Consider the following 15920-nt stretch of genomic DNA (forward strand, 5'->3'; position numbering starts at 1 on the left):
CATTCCTCAGATTTCGTATAAGGAATTTTTACTAGCAGTTTGCAACTCCATTAATTAAAATGGAATATAAAAAGGTTGTGTTCAGCGGCTTTCTCCGAGATTGAAGTGCCATCTCATATATCACTATTACCGCAACGCATAAGGGAACCACTGAGTTAACGACACACTGGGCGTAACAGGTGGACTATAGTCATTGCGATATTGCCTGAGCCTCAAAACGCAATAGGTGTTACTTTTCTAAGGAAAGCGTAGTTGCTGGTTCACATTATATTACTCTAGCGAGAAGTACCGAATTTTCCTTTTTCTCTGCAAACATCCAGAACTAAATTCAGTAATAATATGCTAAGAAGATATTTGCATTGTGCCAACTCAACGATCAACCTATTTTTATAGATTTTTATTTTCACAGCCATTCTCGTTCTGCATTGCAATAAACTTCACTCATTATTTGCTTGTTCTTATTACGATTATTACTGTCATTCTCTCACTCGCAAGAGTTTTCATATCCCTATTTGGTATCGATGCACGTGAAGAGTGCCTATGAAAGATGGGAATACTGAATGTTACGTCATGCAGAATACACTCCTCTACTTCGGCACCTCTTGATCAACACCACAGGATAAGTGAGATACATAAAGTTGACAATGGGAGGACAGATACGCTGGCACAACTCTGCAACTACTCCTGTTGATTTAACACAGTGTTTCCAGAAAAACTGGTGCTGCGGGATCGAAAATGTAGTACGGACTTTGCCACAGTAGCAGAGAGCTGCTAATTTCAGACCATGACCGTGGATCACACTTGGGTCAGCTGCTGGTTAAAGTGCTGCAACTGTAAATGGAAGACTTTGTTTGATAGTTTTGTGCTGATGCAGTCTGAATAAATTATGCCATTGGATAAAAAAACCGTTTAGAGACCTAACCCTCGAGGGGGGGGGGGGGGGAGGGAGGGGAGAGGAAGAGTGATCTGCTTCATGATTTCCAAGCAAAAAAACACACAGGAAGTGTTCAAACGACTACTTTCTTGCAGAGACATGAATTTAGAATCTACTGATCCTTTAGGGGCCAAACAAGAGGGTAACATTATGGAAACAATGATCAGGCTACTTAGTATATAAGAGAGCATACAGATTTCAAGGAGGAAACGTATGAAGACGCAGACTTCCTCGTTATCCATATGTGCGACATATCTTTCGTTTTAACGAAAGTAATATCCCGATTTACCTCCTCTTAAATCTCAAATGAAATGAATACCCTGAGGAATCGAATATTTGTTAACTGTGCCTCTTTTTGCTTCCATCCCTACCAACGTATTTCTTCATTCTCGTGATAATCGTGACATTCTACGTGTATGCTGCAAAAGATTGCACGTGGACACATTCGACATTGAGGTGCAAAGCGTTTGATATCTTTCATTATATTCAATTCAAATAAGCTTAAGATGTATTTTTACTTCGTCTGTAGTTTGAGATGATTATGAAGGTTACGGAAAATTATTTTATATGCTTTATGCTGAATGAGAAACACTGAAGCATTCGTTTGGATTTCCTATGTTGAAATGATATAATGTCAGTTGTCAACAGCCTTCTCCCACGCCGGAAGCTGAAACTTGTATAATTCTGGATTAATGATAACTGAATGTCTCAAATGTATACATAGACCACAAGGCGACATCAGAAACTATTAGGAGAGAACGCCGCATAAAAACCGAACGTGCGCGAGCATCTCCCCTGTGAAGAACCGTATCGGAGAATCACGGCAAGCATTTCGCTGAAGAGCTGCCTCGTCAGAGAGCTGAGGGTAGGCAGCGTCGGTGCAAGTATTTGTTAACACTGTGAGAGTGCATTTACTTCCGTGTTAAGCCCGGCATTACCTCGCTAAATTCACTTGGCATTCGTATTTCACATCGAAGACTCATACGATATAACCCACTGTAAGACGAGACATTTAGAAAGTATATTTAATTTCTGGACTCCAAGAACGGCGTTCTTCACATGTGTAACACCTGTTTGTGTGTTTAATGTTGCGCTTTGAGGCTCAGGCAATATCGCAATGACTATAGTCCGCCTCTTGCGGCCTGTGTCTCGTTAACTCAGTGGTTTCGCTATGCGTTGCGACGATAGTGCTATATGAGATGGCAGTTCCAATCTGGGAGAAAGCCGCTGAAGACGACCTTTTTATATTCCATTTTAATTAATGGAGTTGCAAACTGCTAGTAAAAATTCCTTACACGAAATCTGAGGAATGCCTTTACGCACAAATCTTCGTGCAATTTCGACTTAGTAAATTATGTTAATATCACGGATGTCTACTTTGCAAATGTCAAGGTGCTTCACTGTAACCTAGTTTCAGAAAAGATTCAAACCGACTGTCAATGATACGAATTTGAGCTTTGTTCGTCATATAGGTCTAACATGTCAGGAGGTTGTTTATGAAGTGAACATGTTGATTAATATACTTCCTCTCTTCTAAACTTTTGCAATAGCATTTAACTGTAGAGTTTTTCTGTCACCGGCGTTAGTAATTCCTTTCCGTTCTCGGAAACCTCAAAAACAATAACTCTTTCTAGTTTAAATCTGATGACATTAACTATCATTTCCGATCAACGTTAAATACTTCATGAACCCATACATGGAACTTGAAATATGCAGCGTTCCTGCACTGCTACAGAGCATGCATTGCAAGGTGTTCACACAGTTTATCGCATAGACTTACCAGAAGGAATGAAACAGAAACGGTAATACACTTTACACCACAGAAGCTCACTCTGCCTTGACGAAAACATCTGAATATTGGCCAAAAGTTGCACAAATAATTGACTTTGGAAGAAAAAGAAGTGAGGTATGAAGCATTTATAAATTCATAGAATGTAATGTGTTGGTTTAATTTCGTCCCAGTCTATAAAATTAATTTCGGGCCATACTCAGCTCTTGCCGATTAATGTAATAGAGTAATCTCCGTTGCTTTCGAACATTTTCGCTAACATCGGACAAGACGTCCTCCAGGAACTGCCGCAGTCTACAGTGTTGCCAGATTGTGCAGATAGCCGGACTTAGAGAATTAGCGAGGTGGTCAGTTTATTTGTCCCATGTTGCGATCGGCGCGGACTTAGCCTCTGCAGCGGCCGGCCGCCGGTCGAGTTTTATGTCAGAGTGTACCTGCTGTCAGTACTCGTGTGATCGGTTGATCTCCTCCACGCCACTGGTAGGTTTCAGCACCCAAAGACTCCTGGGTATTGAACAAGGACGTCTACTCCAAGAAGCCCTTTTGCTGGCAGCAGTGTGCAGTGTGCTGTTGTCGTAAGATAGACAGTCCTGGAGAATCTAGGACTGTAATCATGGAATCAAGTTCTGTTAGTGTGAATAACATCGATCCCACGATCAACACAAGATCGGAATGGAGTGCTTTGGTAAACAGAGCTCACATGAGGCTATGACACAAGGTTTAGCTCATAATGAACACATGGGTCCGCCGGCCGGAGTGGCCGAGCGGTTCTAGGCGCTACAGTCTGGAACCGCGCGACCGTTACGGTCGCAGGTTCGAATCCTGCCTTGAGCATGGATGTGTGTGATGTCCTTAGGTTAGTTAGGTTTAAGTAGTTCTAAGTTCTAGGGGACTGATGACCACAGCAGTTAAGTCCCATAGTGCTCAGAGCGTTTTGAACACATGGGTCCTCCTTGCTCTGCTTCATTTATTTAGCTGTTCCTCGTTATGTGCTCTTGTCAAAGAGATAGAATATCTTGTAACATGTCTTACGAGCTAAAGAATACACTTGCCTCACTTCCTTTGGTTTTTGTCACAGTCTCCTTTCTGCCAAACGTGTATCCTCACTTCTTAGACTGTGTCTTAATGTGCCTACAACCTGACCCACTGGCGTGTTTTAATATTTTTTTCTAATTTCTACCTCTCGCTATTCTGTGCAGTAACAGCACTCTCTCATGGTGGATTTGCTGGGTTGGAGGAGCCGAGTATGCTGTTGGTCACATAAAATGTGCTAATGAAAAGTGCAGATAGTTTTCTTTGTATAAGACCTGCTGCACTCACACCAGAATTTTACGAATACCGGCCTTATGAAGCTGTGACTCTCCTTTCACCGATTTTTCTGTGACTCTTCCTTGACCGATTTTTGGTAGTGGATTGAACATCACTCTAATCTTACATTTTCGAAGGATTCTGCCTACGTTCCCGGATATATTTCGTCTTGAAGGCCCGCTGTACATACGTCTGTACTGCTCGCCTTATCAGCTGAGATGAACATCCACTTTCCTGTAAAACAAGTGCCACTATTAGCCCTATACATACGTGTGTATACAAGCAGGCTTTCGAAATACCGAATGACCAAGTGTACCATTGCTCTTACGTGCACGCTTGAAAGCTGCAGACAACCTTCTTTAATTTTGTTTTTTCACGTATGGAATTCAGGCTTAGGAGAAGCTCTGGTAGACAGTGGTAGGTTATTTCTATTTTAAAATGCAATTTCCTTAGCCTTTAATATAAAGGGAGTGGAAGGTCTTGACCCATACAGCGACCATTTCAACATATTCATTTGCATCATAGATAAATCATTAAGAGAATTACAATCTAAAATCAGATAATAATTTCTTTAAGAAACACCATTCAGGCAGACTTTACAAACTGCTTGTTACATAAAACCACAAATGAATTAATTTCCTTAAAAACATTTAAAAACCCGTCACTCAGGCCAATTTTACAAACTGCTTGTTATATGAAACCACAAGCGAATTAATCTCTTTGCAAACATTTAAAAAACCGCCACTCGGGCCAAGTAAATCATTTCAAATAAACTTTACATCGAATAACCAGGAAATCAATTATTATTTCCACATAGATTGAAAACCGACCCTTCCGGGCGAGATATTACCAAACAACTTTACAGCGTTACAGACAGTTTGATCAATAATAACCCAGTTATTTCCCCATCAAAATTGACACACGCCACTAAGGCTGAATTACACCACAATTGTAGAAAACGGTGTCAATTAAGACACATTCTTCTAGAAATCCCTCAAAATTCTTACGAGAAATATTTAAAACATTTAAACTGGGCAACCTTGCAGAGCCTCCACAAGTTTTAGAAAGCTGCAGCTTGTACAACAACAGGGAACCAAACAACCCTTCCTTCACCTTAATACTCAAACTTATACAGAAAACTACTTCGATAAAATAAAACTGATTTCATTCCATTAAGTAGAACCACGTATACGAATGATACAAACAGAACTGGCTCATTAAAACACAAGCATCACATGGAACACCTTATGTGGGCCTGTAACGGCAATATTTAGACACGGAATATAGATCGTTCGGTAAGGGTGCTCACATGTATCAATGTTTTAGACACTTGCCAACTGAAGTAAGAACAACACTATTAAGGAGCGAAGCACACACTTAATAAGAGGCATGAAATATCACATCACAGACCTTGCAAAGCTTTGCTACCTCAAGTGCAATCATCATTATATTTCACTAATCGTTGGTAGGACTTGAATTACTTAACATGATGCCAGCTGCTGGATCGATGTGGCGAAGACGCCAGACGCTGCTTAGTCCGATGGTAACAGCGTGTTCCTTCACGGAAGCGAGCACGTGCATAGCTTCACGAGGTTGCCAAGAAGCCACAGCGCCGGCCCGCTGTTCCTGACCCCAGTACGACCAGGCGCTAGTTAGCGCCTGGCAGTTGCCGCCCGTACTCAGGCACACCGTGCTCGCTGTCGTCTCTCCAACGTCTCGCTAATACGCGCACTTCCGCGTGCCGTGCCCGACGTTGTTCTCCCCCTTCCACTCGGCACTGCCCGCTATGTTCTGAGCCGACCCAGGCTCCAGACTTCAGCCGAGGGAATCGATAGTGCCCAAGCCAAAGATATCCCTGGCGCCAATCCAGCCACGGCTCAGCCAGTCCAAAAAAAAGAAGCCAAACTGTAAATGTGTCGCCAACATAGCACCAAAATATTGTTGTTTATAAGTTGCTGAGAGAAGTGTTCGCTCTTCGAAATTTTCCATGAAACTGTTCGCCACCTGGTAGGACGAAGAGCTCCCCATGACCGTCAGATCGTTCGAAAGAAGTTAAATAAAAAGTATGTTGATGAGCGAGTGAACTCGAAAAGTGCTGTCATGTCAGTCTCAAACATGTTACCGGTGACCTACAGGGAGCACACTAGAGGCTCTTCTGTAAAAAAGAGGCAAGACAGTAATATTGCAAGACGTCCAAAACGATCTGCATTATCTTGGCAGCCAGATTTGACATAACCTCAGTTCGCCCGAAATTTTATAAAACGATACGATCGAGGTTTTAAGCAGCTCTGGTGATTTTTGTGTGTGGCGCTGCAGGCTTCCTAAGCACCGGGGACCGTGTGGTGCCGGGGAACATGGGCTTCAAGGACCAGGTGATGGCGCTGCGCTGGGTCAAGGACAACATCGCCAGCTTCGGTGGCGACCCCAACAACGTCACCATCTTCGGAGTCAGCGCAGGAGGATGGTCCTGCCACTCTCTGGTCTTGTCGCCGTTGACAAAGGGTACGTAAATAGTTGTAACTTGCCTCAGTAGTAATTTTTCCTTCAAGGCCCACTCTGTTTAGGAAAATGTTGTTGTTGTGGTCTTCAGTCCAGAGACTGGTTTGATGCAACTCTCCATGCTACTCTATCCTGTGCAAACTTCTTCATCTCGCAGTACCTACTGCAACCTACGTCATTCTGAATCTGTTTGTGTATTCATCTCTTGGTCTCCCTCCACTATTTTTACCCTCTGCGCTGCCCTCCAATACTACATTGGTGATCCCTTGATGCCACAGAATGTGTCCTACCAGCCGATCCCTTCTTCTAGTCAAGTTGTGCCACAAATTTTTCTTCTCCCCAACTTTAGTCAATGCCTCCTCATTAGTTATGTGATCTACCCATCTAATCTTCAGCATTCTTCTGTAGCACCACATTTCGAAAGCTTGTATTCTCTTTTTGTCTAAACTATTTATCGTCCACGTGCCACTTCCATACGTGGCTACACTCCATACAAATACTTTCAGAAAAGACTTCCTGACACTTAAAATCTATACTCGATGTTAACAAATTTCTTTTCTTCAGAAAGGCTTTCCTTGCCATTGCCAGTCTACATTTTATATCCTCTGTACTTCGACCATCATCAGTTATTTTGCTCCCCAAATAGCAAAACTCATTTACTACTTTAGGCATCTCATTTCCTAATCTAATACCCTCATCATCACCCAATTTAATTCGATTACATTCCATTATCCTCGTTTTGGTTTTGTTGATGTTCATCTTATATCTTCCTTTCAAGACACTGTCCATTCCGTTCAGCTGTTCTTCCAGGTCCTTTTCTATCTCTGACAGAATTACAGTGTCATCGGCAAACCTCAAAGTTTTTATTTGTTCGCCATGGATTTTAATTCCTACTCCGAATTTTTCTTTTGTTTTTTCTTTCCTTTGCTGCTTGTTCAATATACAGATTGAATAACATCGTGGTTAGGCTACAACCCTGTCTCACTCCCTTCCCAACCACTGCTTCCCTTTCATGCCCCTCGACTCTTACAACTGCCATCTGGTTTCTGTACAAATTGTAAATAGCCTTTCGCTTCCTGTATTTTACCCCTGACACCTTCTGACTTTGAAAGAGAATATTCTCGTAAACATTCTCAAAAGCTTTCTCTAGGTCTACAAATGCTAGAAACGTAGGTTTGCCTTTCCTTAATCTTTCTTCTAAGATAAGTCGTAGGGTTAGTATTGCCTCACGTGTTCCAGCATTTCTACAGAATCAAAACTGATCTTCCCCGAGATCGGCTTCTACCAGTATTTCCATTTGTCTGTAAAGAATTCGTGTTTAGGAAAATACCATGCTCAATGAAAAATTGTTTGTAGAAATCTGATGTGCCTATCCCACGCTTTGAATGAAAAAGATATCATAGTAGGCCAGTCATTCGATTCTTATTTTACTGCAAGCACTTATTTTTAAAGCAGCGAGTGTATTGTGCGAGAATGCTACAGTATATCGTAGTTCCTAGTTACTTAGCGGCACCAAGCATTCTGTGCCCAAACTACAAAAGGTTTATTGTGTCTGTTCTCGTAAATAGGAAGCAATGCTCTAAAGACGCTTATTTATCCTAGACTTCAATGGATCTCATCACGAGCTTGAACTCAAACAGAGGGTAAATAATGCATGGGGATAACAGTGGGAAGAAGCACGACGACAGAGAATCTGCGAGTGGTACATACAACTAGCTTCCCTCACAAGAGTGGAGTCCATAGACTGATCTAACAACGTCTGCTACATATACTTTTCCAATCACCCACAAATAATAGATATTAGAGACTCGAATTTTTTTCATGTGCCTCAACGTCCGAAGTTGGTTGTAGATTGATGAGCCGAAAGTTATGACCACTGTTCTCTGCGAGATTCAGTGGCACCTGTTGCTATTGCGGACATGAGTACTGTAATTGGAGGAAATCAGCGATCGGTATAAAATGCTAAAAATAAGATAAAACCGTCTCGATAACGTGTTCAGATTTTTATTCGTTAGCAATGGGTTTCAGCCCTTTCCCCAGACCATCTTCGGGCTTTTCTCAGCTACAATTCCGTAATAATACATCTTCATTATAGAGGAATGAAAACATGGCTAAACAACGTCATAAAATATAGGATACGATAATTAAAAAGTACGATACTATGACCATTATGGACGGTGCTGACGGCGGACGGAGCGAAATCCGTACAAGTAGGGATGAACTGCTGAATAAGGCAGCTCTAGTCGAGATTATGTACTAGGGGTGTCCAGAAAGTAAGTTCCGATCGGTCGCGAAATGGAAACGACTATGATAATTCGATAAAGCTTTGCACAGATGTATTGGGCAGTGTCTCTAGTGTGACCCTAGATAGCATCACGTCGGTCTCCTCATTTCTGAGGTCACAGTGAGCTCGTAAAGATGTCTAGAAAATAGTGTCTCCCGCGAAGTAGGAGGACCTGGTCAGAAATTTCACCTCAAGCTATGCAGCCAACATTACATAACTGTCGTGTGTTTTCTTCTTCAAGACAATTCTCAGCCGCATTCTGTAGTGGAAATGTAGATGCTCCTGCATCGTTCTCAATTTGAAATGTTTGATTACCCGCAATACAGCCCGTAATTGACTCCCTCTGAGTTTCTTCTCTGCTCACATGAACCGCTGGCTATGAAGACATTTTGCACAGAAAACGAGCTGTACGCCAGCATAGAGAATTGTCGGAATGCACTGGAGGCAGTCTTCTGTGATGAGGGTATTGGAAAGTTGGTACAACGCTACGACGAATGTCTAAGTCTGAATGGCGACTACGTAGAGAAGTAGCTGGAAAGTATAGCTAACTGTTATAAATAAAACAATTCTGATTTTCACTGTGGTTTCCATTTCGCGATCAATCGGAACTTACTTTCTGGACAGCCCTCGTACTACACTGAAGCACCAAAGAAACTGGTATACGCATGCGTATTCAAATACAGAGATATGTAAACAGGCAGAAAACGGCGCTACAGTCGGCAACGCCTCTATAAGACAACAAGGTCTGGCGCAGTAGATCGGTTACTGCTGCCACATTGGCAGGTTACCAAGATTTAAGTGAGTCTGAAAGTGGTGTTAGAGCACGAGCGATGGGACACACACAGCGTATCCGATTCTCCCGTACGATCATTTCACGAGTGTACCGTGAATATCAGAAATCCGGTAAAACGTCAAATCTCCGACATCGCTGAGGCCTGAAAAAGATTCTGCAAGAACGGGACCAACGACAACTGAAGAGAATCGTTCCACGTGACAGAAGTGCGACCCTTCCGTAAACTGCTACAGATTTCAACGCAGGGCCGTCATCAAGTGTCAGCGTGCGAACCATTCAACGAAAAGTTCATAGATATGACCTTTCGGAGCCGAAGGCCCACTCGTATGCACTACACAAGTTTTACGCCTCGCCTGGACCCTTCAGCACGACATTGGACTGTTGATGACTGGGATCATGTTGCCCGATCGGACGAGCCTTCTTTCAAATTGTATGGAGCGGATGGATGTGTACGGGTGTGGAGACAACCTCATAAACCCATGGACCCTGCATGTCACTGTTCAAGCTGTAATGGTGTGGGCGTGTGCAGTTGGAGTCATATGGGGCCACTGATACGTCCAGATACGGCTCTGACAGGTGATACGTAGGTAAGCATTCTGTCTGATGACCTGCGTCCATTAATGTCCATTGGGCATTCCGACGGACTTGGGGAATTCCAGCAGGACAATGCGACACCCCACACGTCCAGACTTGCAACAGAGTGGCTCCGGGAACACTCTTCCGAGTTTAAACACCTCTGCTGGCCACCAACTACCTATTCATGAATGTTATTGAGCGTATCTGGGATGTACTCTTACCGATTCATAGTGTCATTTCCCTCCAGCGCTACTTCAGACGATAGTCGAGTCCATGCCACGTCGTGTTGCGGGACTTCCGCGTGCTCGCGAAGCCCCTATATGGTATTAGGCAGGTGTACCAGTTTCTTTGGCTCTTCAGTCTATAAGCTCCACATATCGCCTACAGCATTACATCATTGAGAACCAATGATTCGGCAGATATGCTACTTTGATTGGTTTAGTCGAATTTATAAGAAAAATGAAAGAAATACAAAATTACATACATAAAATTTTACGTGTCTTATCCAATCATAATAAATTTAAGTAAAAGAAACAAAATGACAGGCATGCTGTAATCGACATTGTGTGCAGACTGCCGCCTATGGGCATTTTTATGTACTCGCTGCAGCTGACAGCTATATTTGGTTGCTATACCAGTGACTTGCAATATCGTTAGTTGCTCTGCAGCGAGGCCCACCAGAGATACCATGGCAGATGACGTAACGCTGAGGCGGCAGAGGATGTCTGTTGGCTTGGAAGTTGATCTTCGTGGTTCAGTTTTGGTCGACGGTAGTAGCGAAGACTTACTGCCACAGTTGAAGTATAGAGCGTGTAGCTGGTATAAACCTGGATATTTTTATATGTGGTACAAATAACTGTGTGCTGAGTGTTTTTCTCTGCATAAACGGTCTTCCCTCAAACATGTCACATAATTTACTGCTTGATGTTTCGTAAGTGCACTGCTATGTACACAGTATCAAAGCTGACCTCCTGTCCAAGTGGACATAAGTAGTAATGGCTTGTTCTTGTCATATGTACTTGGAGGTACTACACAATCTAAAAACATTCTTCTCGTAATAGCTATAATTACTTAGTTGCAAATGAAGTAAGTACTGATGTAATGCTGTCCAGTGCACTGTCCACGTCCACCAAGGTAAGTGTCTGCACTTAAACCTATTACACGCGACATAATCGGAGCAGAGTCGAGTGGGAATCATCAGTCCGGCGATACAGGCCGAAAACTGGGAAATCCATAGGCATAAGCAACTTTGGAACAGGGCAGGTGTTAATCGCCCAGCGCCTGAGTCAGGCATCTCAAGAATGGTGTAGCTGGTCGCTGTTTACAAGCTGCTGTCGTTAGACGAAAGAGGGTCAAGGACGTTGAAACCATGACCGGTACTGGACACCCACGCCTCATCGCAGAACGTGGAGTATGGAGAACGGTTCGCTTTGTAAAGCAGGAAACGTGGCAATCTGTGGCATATCTGACAACATAGTCGATGCTGGTGCGGGCACAAATGTTTCCGAGAACGTTGTTCAGCGCACAGTGTCGAACATGGGGCTCTGCAGCAGTTCCCCCATGTTTCCGGTTTGACGTAACGACATAGCTAAATAAGATTGCAGTAGGCACTGGATCACCGAGAAGGCTGTGGATCAACGGACACGTGTCGCTTGGAATGCTGAATCAAGTTTCTTGTTACATGAGGTCAATGGTCTTATACAGATATGCTGTCTCCAGATGAATGGTTGCTCGAAACATGCACTCCGCTACCGATTTAAGTTGATGGAAGCGGTGTTATGCAACAGGGAACATTCACTACTTCCATGGAGTCTCTTTGGGGAATCTAAGATGGAAGACAGCTGTGGATTCTGTGACCATTGCTGCAGATCACCTGAATCTACATGAGCTCGATGGCCTTATACAGATATGCCATCTCCAGATCAATGGTTGCTCAAAACATGCACTGCGCCCCCGATGCTGGTTGGTGGAAGCGGTATTGTGCCGCGGGGAACATTCACCTGGACTTCCATAGTGCTTCTTGAGGGAATCTAAGATAGAATGACAGCTGTGGATTATTTTCCCGGTTCTGCAGATCAGCTGAATCTACATGAGGTCGATGGCCTTACACAGATATGCTGGCTCCAGATGAATGGTTGCTCTAAGCGGTTCAAATGACTCAAAGCACTATGGAATTTAACATGTGAGGTCATCAGTCCACTAGAACTTAGAACTACTTAAACCTAACTAAGGACATCACACACACATCCATGCCCGAGGCAAGATTCGAACCTGCGACTGTAGCAGCAGCGCGGTTCCGGACTGAAGCGCCTAGAACCGCTTGGCCACAGCCACATGGTTCCTTTGAAAGGGCACGAGGATTTCCTTCCTCATCCTTGACCTAATCCGACTTTGTGCTCCGTCTCTAATGACATCGACGTCGACGGGACGTTAAACCCAATCTTCCTTGTTTTTCTCAAGTGCTGTGCCGTGGTTTCCAACAGCTGCAGCAGTACATCTATGAGAAACTGTAGAGATCTGATACTTGGCCCAGCAACAAAACTGGGACCACTGTTGTGAGTCTTGAAAAGCCTGCAGCTCACGTTGACAGGCCGAGGACATTGTGTATCCATTTCTCTCAGCCTGCGTGCATTACCAACTGACCAACAAAACGCCTATTACGAAGATTCACTGCCCCTTGGTTTCTAAATGGTACTTTATTCACAAACAAAATCTTGCTTAGAAATGCAGCATCACTTTGCACTTTTTGTGGACACCATTCAGATTGAAACTTCCTGGCAGACTAAAACTGTGTGCCAGACCGAGAGTCGAACTCGGGTCCTTTGCCTTTCGTGGGAAAGTGCTCAACTGACCAAGGTACCCATACACCAATCACCACCCGTCCTCACAGTTCTAATTTCCCCAGTATGTTTCCTCCTATCTACCAAACTTCACAGAAACTCTCCTACAAAACTTGCAGAAATAGCACTCCCAGATGAAAGGGTATTGAGGAGAGTTGGCTTTGCCAAATGCTGGGGGATGTTTCCAGAATGAAATTTTCACTCTGCAGAGGAGTGTCAATGCAATGAAGCTGATTACGGAACGAAATGTAGCGGGGATGATATAATTTGGAATGTAGTATTTTACAAATCCTTTGTCTGATCACACACGTACATTGCAGCTGCTTCGCAGTCGAGGTCTTGAGCGGAACTTGGTGTGCCGCATCGTAAAACGCGCCCGAAAGGCCACACCTCCTGGCAGAGAGTAAAAGCGAAGACAGTCTTCTACATCTACATCTACATTTATATTCCGCAAGCCACCCAACGGTGTGTAGCGGAGGACACTTTACGTGCCACTGTCATTACCTCCCTTTCCTGTTCCAGTCGCGTATGGTTTGCGGGAAGAACGACTGCCGGAAACCCTCCGTGCGCGCTCGAATCTCTCTAATTTTACATTCGTGATGTCCTCGGAAGGTATAAGTAGGGGGAAGCAATATATTCGATATCTCATCCACCCTCTCGAAACCTGGACAGCAAGCTACACCGCGATGCAGAGCGCCTCTCTTCCAGAGTCTGCCACTTGAGTTTCCTAAACATCTCCGTAACGCTATCACACTTACCAAATAACCCTGTGACGAACCGCGCCGCTCTTCTTTGGATCTTCTCTATCTCCTCTGTCAACCCGACCTGGTACGGATCCCACACTGATGTGCAATACTAAAGTATAGGTCGAATGAGTGTTTTGTAAGCCGCCTCGATTGTTGATGGACTACATTTTCTAAGGACTCTCCCAATGAATCTCAACCTGGCACCCGACTTACCAACAATTAATTTTATATGATCATTCCACTTCAAATCGTTCCGCACGCATAGTCCCAGATATTTTACAGAAGTAACTGCTACCATTGTATCAGTGTATCATATAATCATACAATAAAGGATCCTTCTTTCTATGTATTCGCAATACATTACATTTGCCTAGGTTAAGGGTCAGTTGCCACTCCGTGCACCAATTGCCTATCCGCTGCAGATCTTCCTGCATTTAGTTGCAGTTTTCTAATGCCGCAACTTCGCTGTATACTACAGCATTATCCGCGAATAACCGCATGGAACTTCCGACACTATCTACTAGGTGTTTATATATTGTGAAAAGCAATGGTCCCACAACACTCCCCTGTGGCACGCCAGAGGTTACTTTAACGTCTGTAGTCGTCTCTCCATTGCTTCCGCGACGCCCCCTTCGGAAAACTGCGAGCTCTGGAGAGAAGTGTTCAGCGCGCGGCGCGGCTTCTGTGGTCGGTACCACAGACCTTATTCCGGCACCGGCAAGCCACGGCTGCCCAGGGTGGTCTTGGGGACAGAAGCGGCTCTTTCTGGAGCTGTGCGTCCTGTAAGCAGGGCCGTCCACGCAGACTACTGTTTGCGCACATAGCGCTGGACGACGTTGTCAGTCAGTGGGGAATCAGAAAGCAAGGAAGCGACCAGGGAAAGCAGTTACACCGATTTCACGGCACGGGTAGAGCAGTGAGCTCTCTGGCCAGCAGCGGACCAGCTCGTTCTGGGTGCGAGTGGTGGGCTTCAGCTGGTTATCAACCGGTAGCCGTCAGTTCCAAGTGGGCAGACGGTTTCTCGTGTCATGGTTTCTGTTCAGACTGGACTGGCTGTAAGCAGCTACATTTTGGTGGTTGCTTCGTGCGTACCAGAACTCTCCAACGGAGACAGACTTCCTGGTCGTGTTCGATGCGAACATCGGGCTGTGGTTCTCCTTAAAATTGTCCCAGAAAGTGTATGAAGCAGTGCTGTAATAGGTACGAGCGTCATAAGGGCAGAACCGCTGCAACTACAATTTCTGATAACCTAAGGAAAAAAAAAGACCTTCACGAAGGAATATCGGAATGGAGCGGAAATTGATATACCAGGTAATCAAAAAGTTAGTATAAACTTGAAAACTTAATAAACCACGGAATATGACATGGGGTTTTATTAGAACCAAAAAAAAAGCACCTCATATTGCTAGACGCGTGAAAGATCTCTTGCGCGCGTCGTTTGGTGATTATCGTGTGCTCAGCCGCCACTTCCATCATGCTTGGTCTCCCAGGTCCCCAGACCTCAGTCGTGCGATTATTGGCTTTGGGGTTACCTGAAGTCGCAAGTGTATCGTGATCGACTGACATGTCTAGGGATGCTGAAAGACAACATCCGACGCCAATGCCTCACAATAACTCCGGACGTGCTTTACAGTGCTGTTCACAACATTATTCCTCGACTACAGCTATTGTTGAGGAATGATGGTGGACATATTGAGCATTTCCTGTAAAGAACATCATCTTTGCTTTATCTTACTTTGTTATGCTAATTATTGCTATTCTGATCAGATGAAGCGCCATCTGTCGGACATTTTTTGAACGTTTGTGTTTTTTAGGTTCTAATAAAACCTCATCTCATTCCAAGCATGTGTGTCAATTTGTACCTCTCTATCTACATTATTCCGTGACTTATTCAGTTTTCAAATTTATACTGACTTTCTGATCACCCGGTATCCGATTTCCATGTACAAATAAATAGATGATTGCAATTTCAGAAAAAAATAATCTATTCAAAAGAAAGAGCTTTACAAATTGGTCAAGACAGTAGTGCTTTGGTCCTACTGTAACCAGTTATTCGGCTTGCAATTGCGTTGGTTGAATCACCTCCTGTGGGATATCGTGCCAAACTGTGTTCAGTTGGCATTTCAGATCGTCAAAATTCCGAACTCCTTG

At 44.0% G+C, this 15920-nt stretch overlaps 1 protein-coding gene across 2 annotated transcripts in view; it reads left to right on the forward strand.

Moving 5' to 3' along the window:
- The window catches only part of LOC124551017 (esterase FE4-like), a 290102-nt gene that overhangs the window by 209704 nt on the left and 64478 nt on the right, over positions 1–15920 (forward strand). The window contains exon 4 of one of the 2 annotated variants that reach the window (XM_047125863.1): positions 6348–6533. The exons of the other annotated variant lie outside the window; for it this stretch is intronic. Coding sequence (XP_046981819.1) covers positions 6348–6533 — 186 coding nt within the window. The remainder of the gene's footprint in view (positions 1–6347; positions 6534–15920) is intronic. 2 annotated transcript variants of the gene reach the window in all.

The sequence above is a fragment of the Schistocerca americana genome, chromosome 9 (assembly GCF_021461395.2).
Source record: "Schistocerca americana isolate TAMUIC-IGC-003095 chromosome 9, iqSchAmer2.1, whole genome shotgun sequence".
NCBI lineage: Eukaryota > Metazoa > Arthropoda > Insecta > Orthoptera > Acrididae > Schistocerca > Schistocerca americana.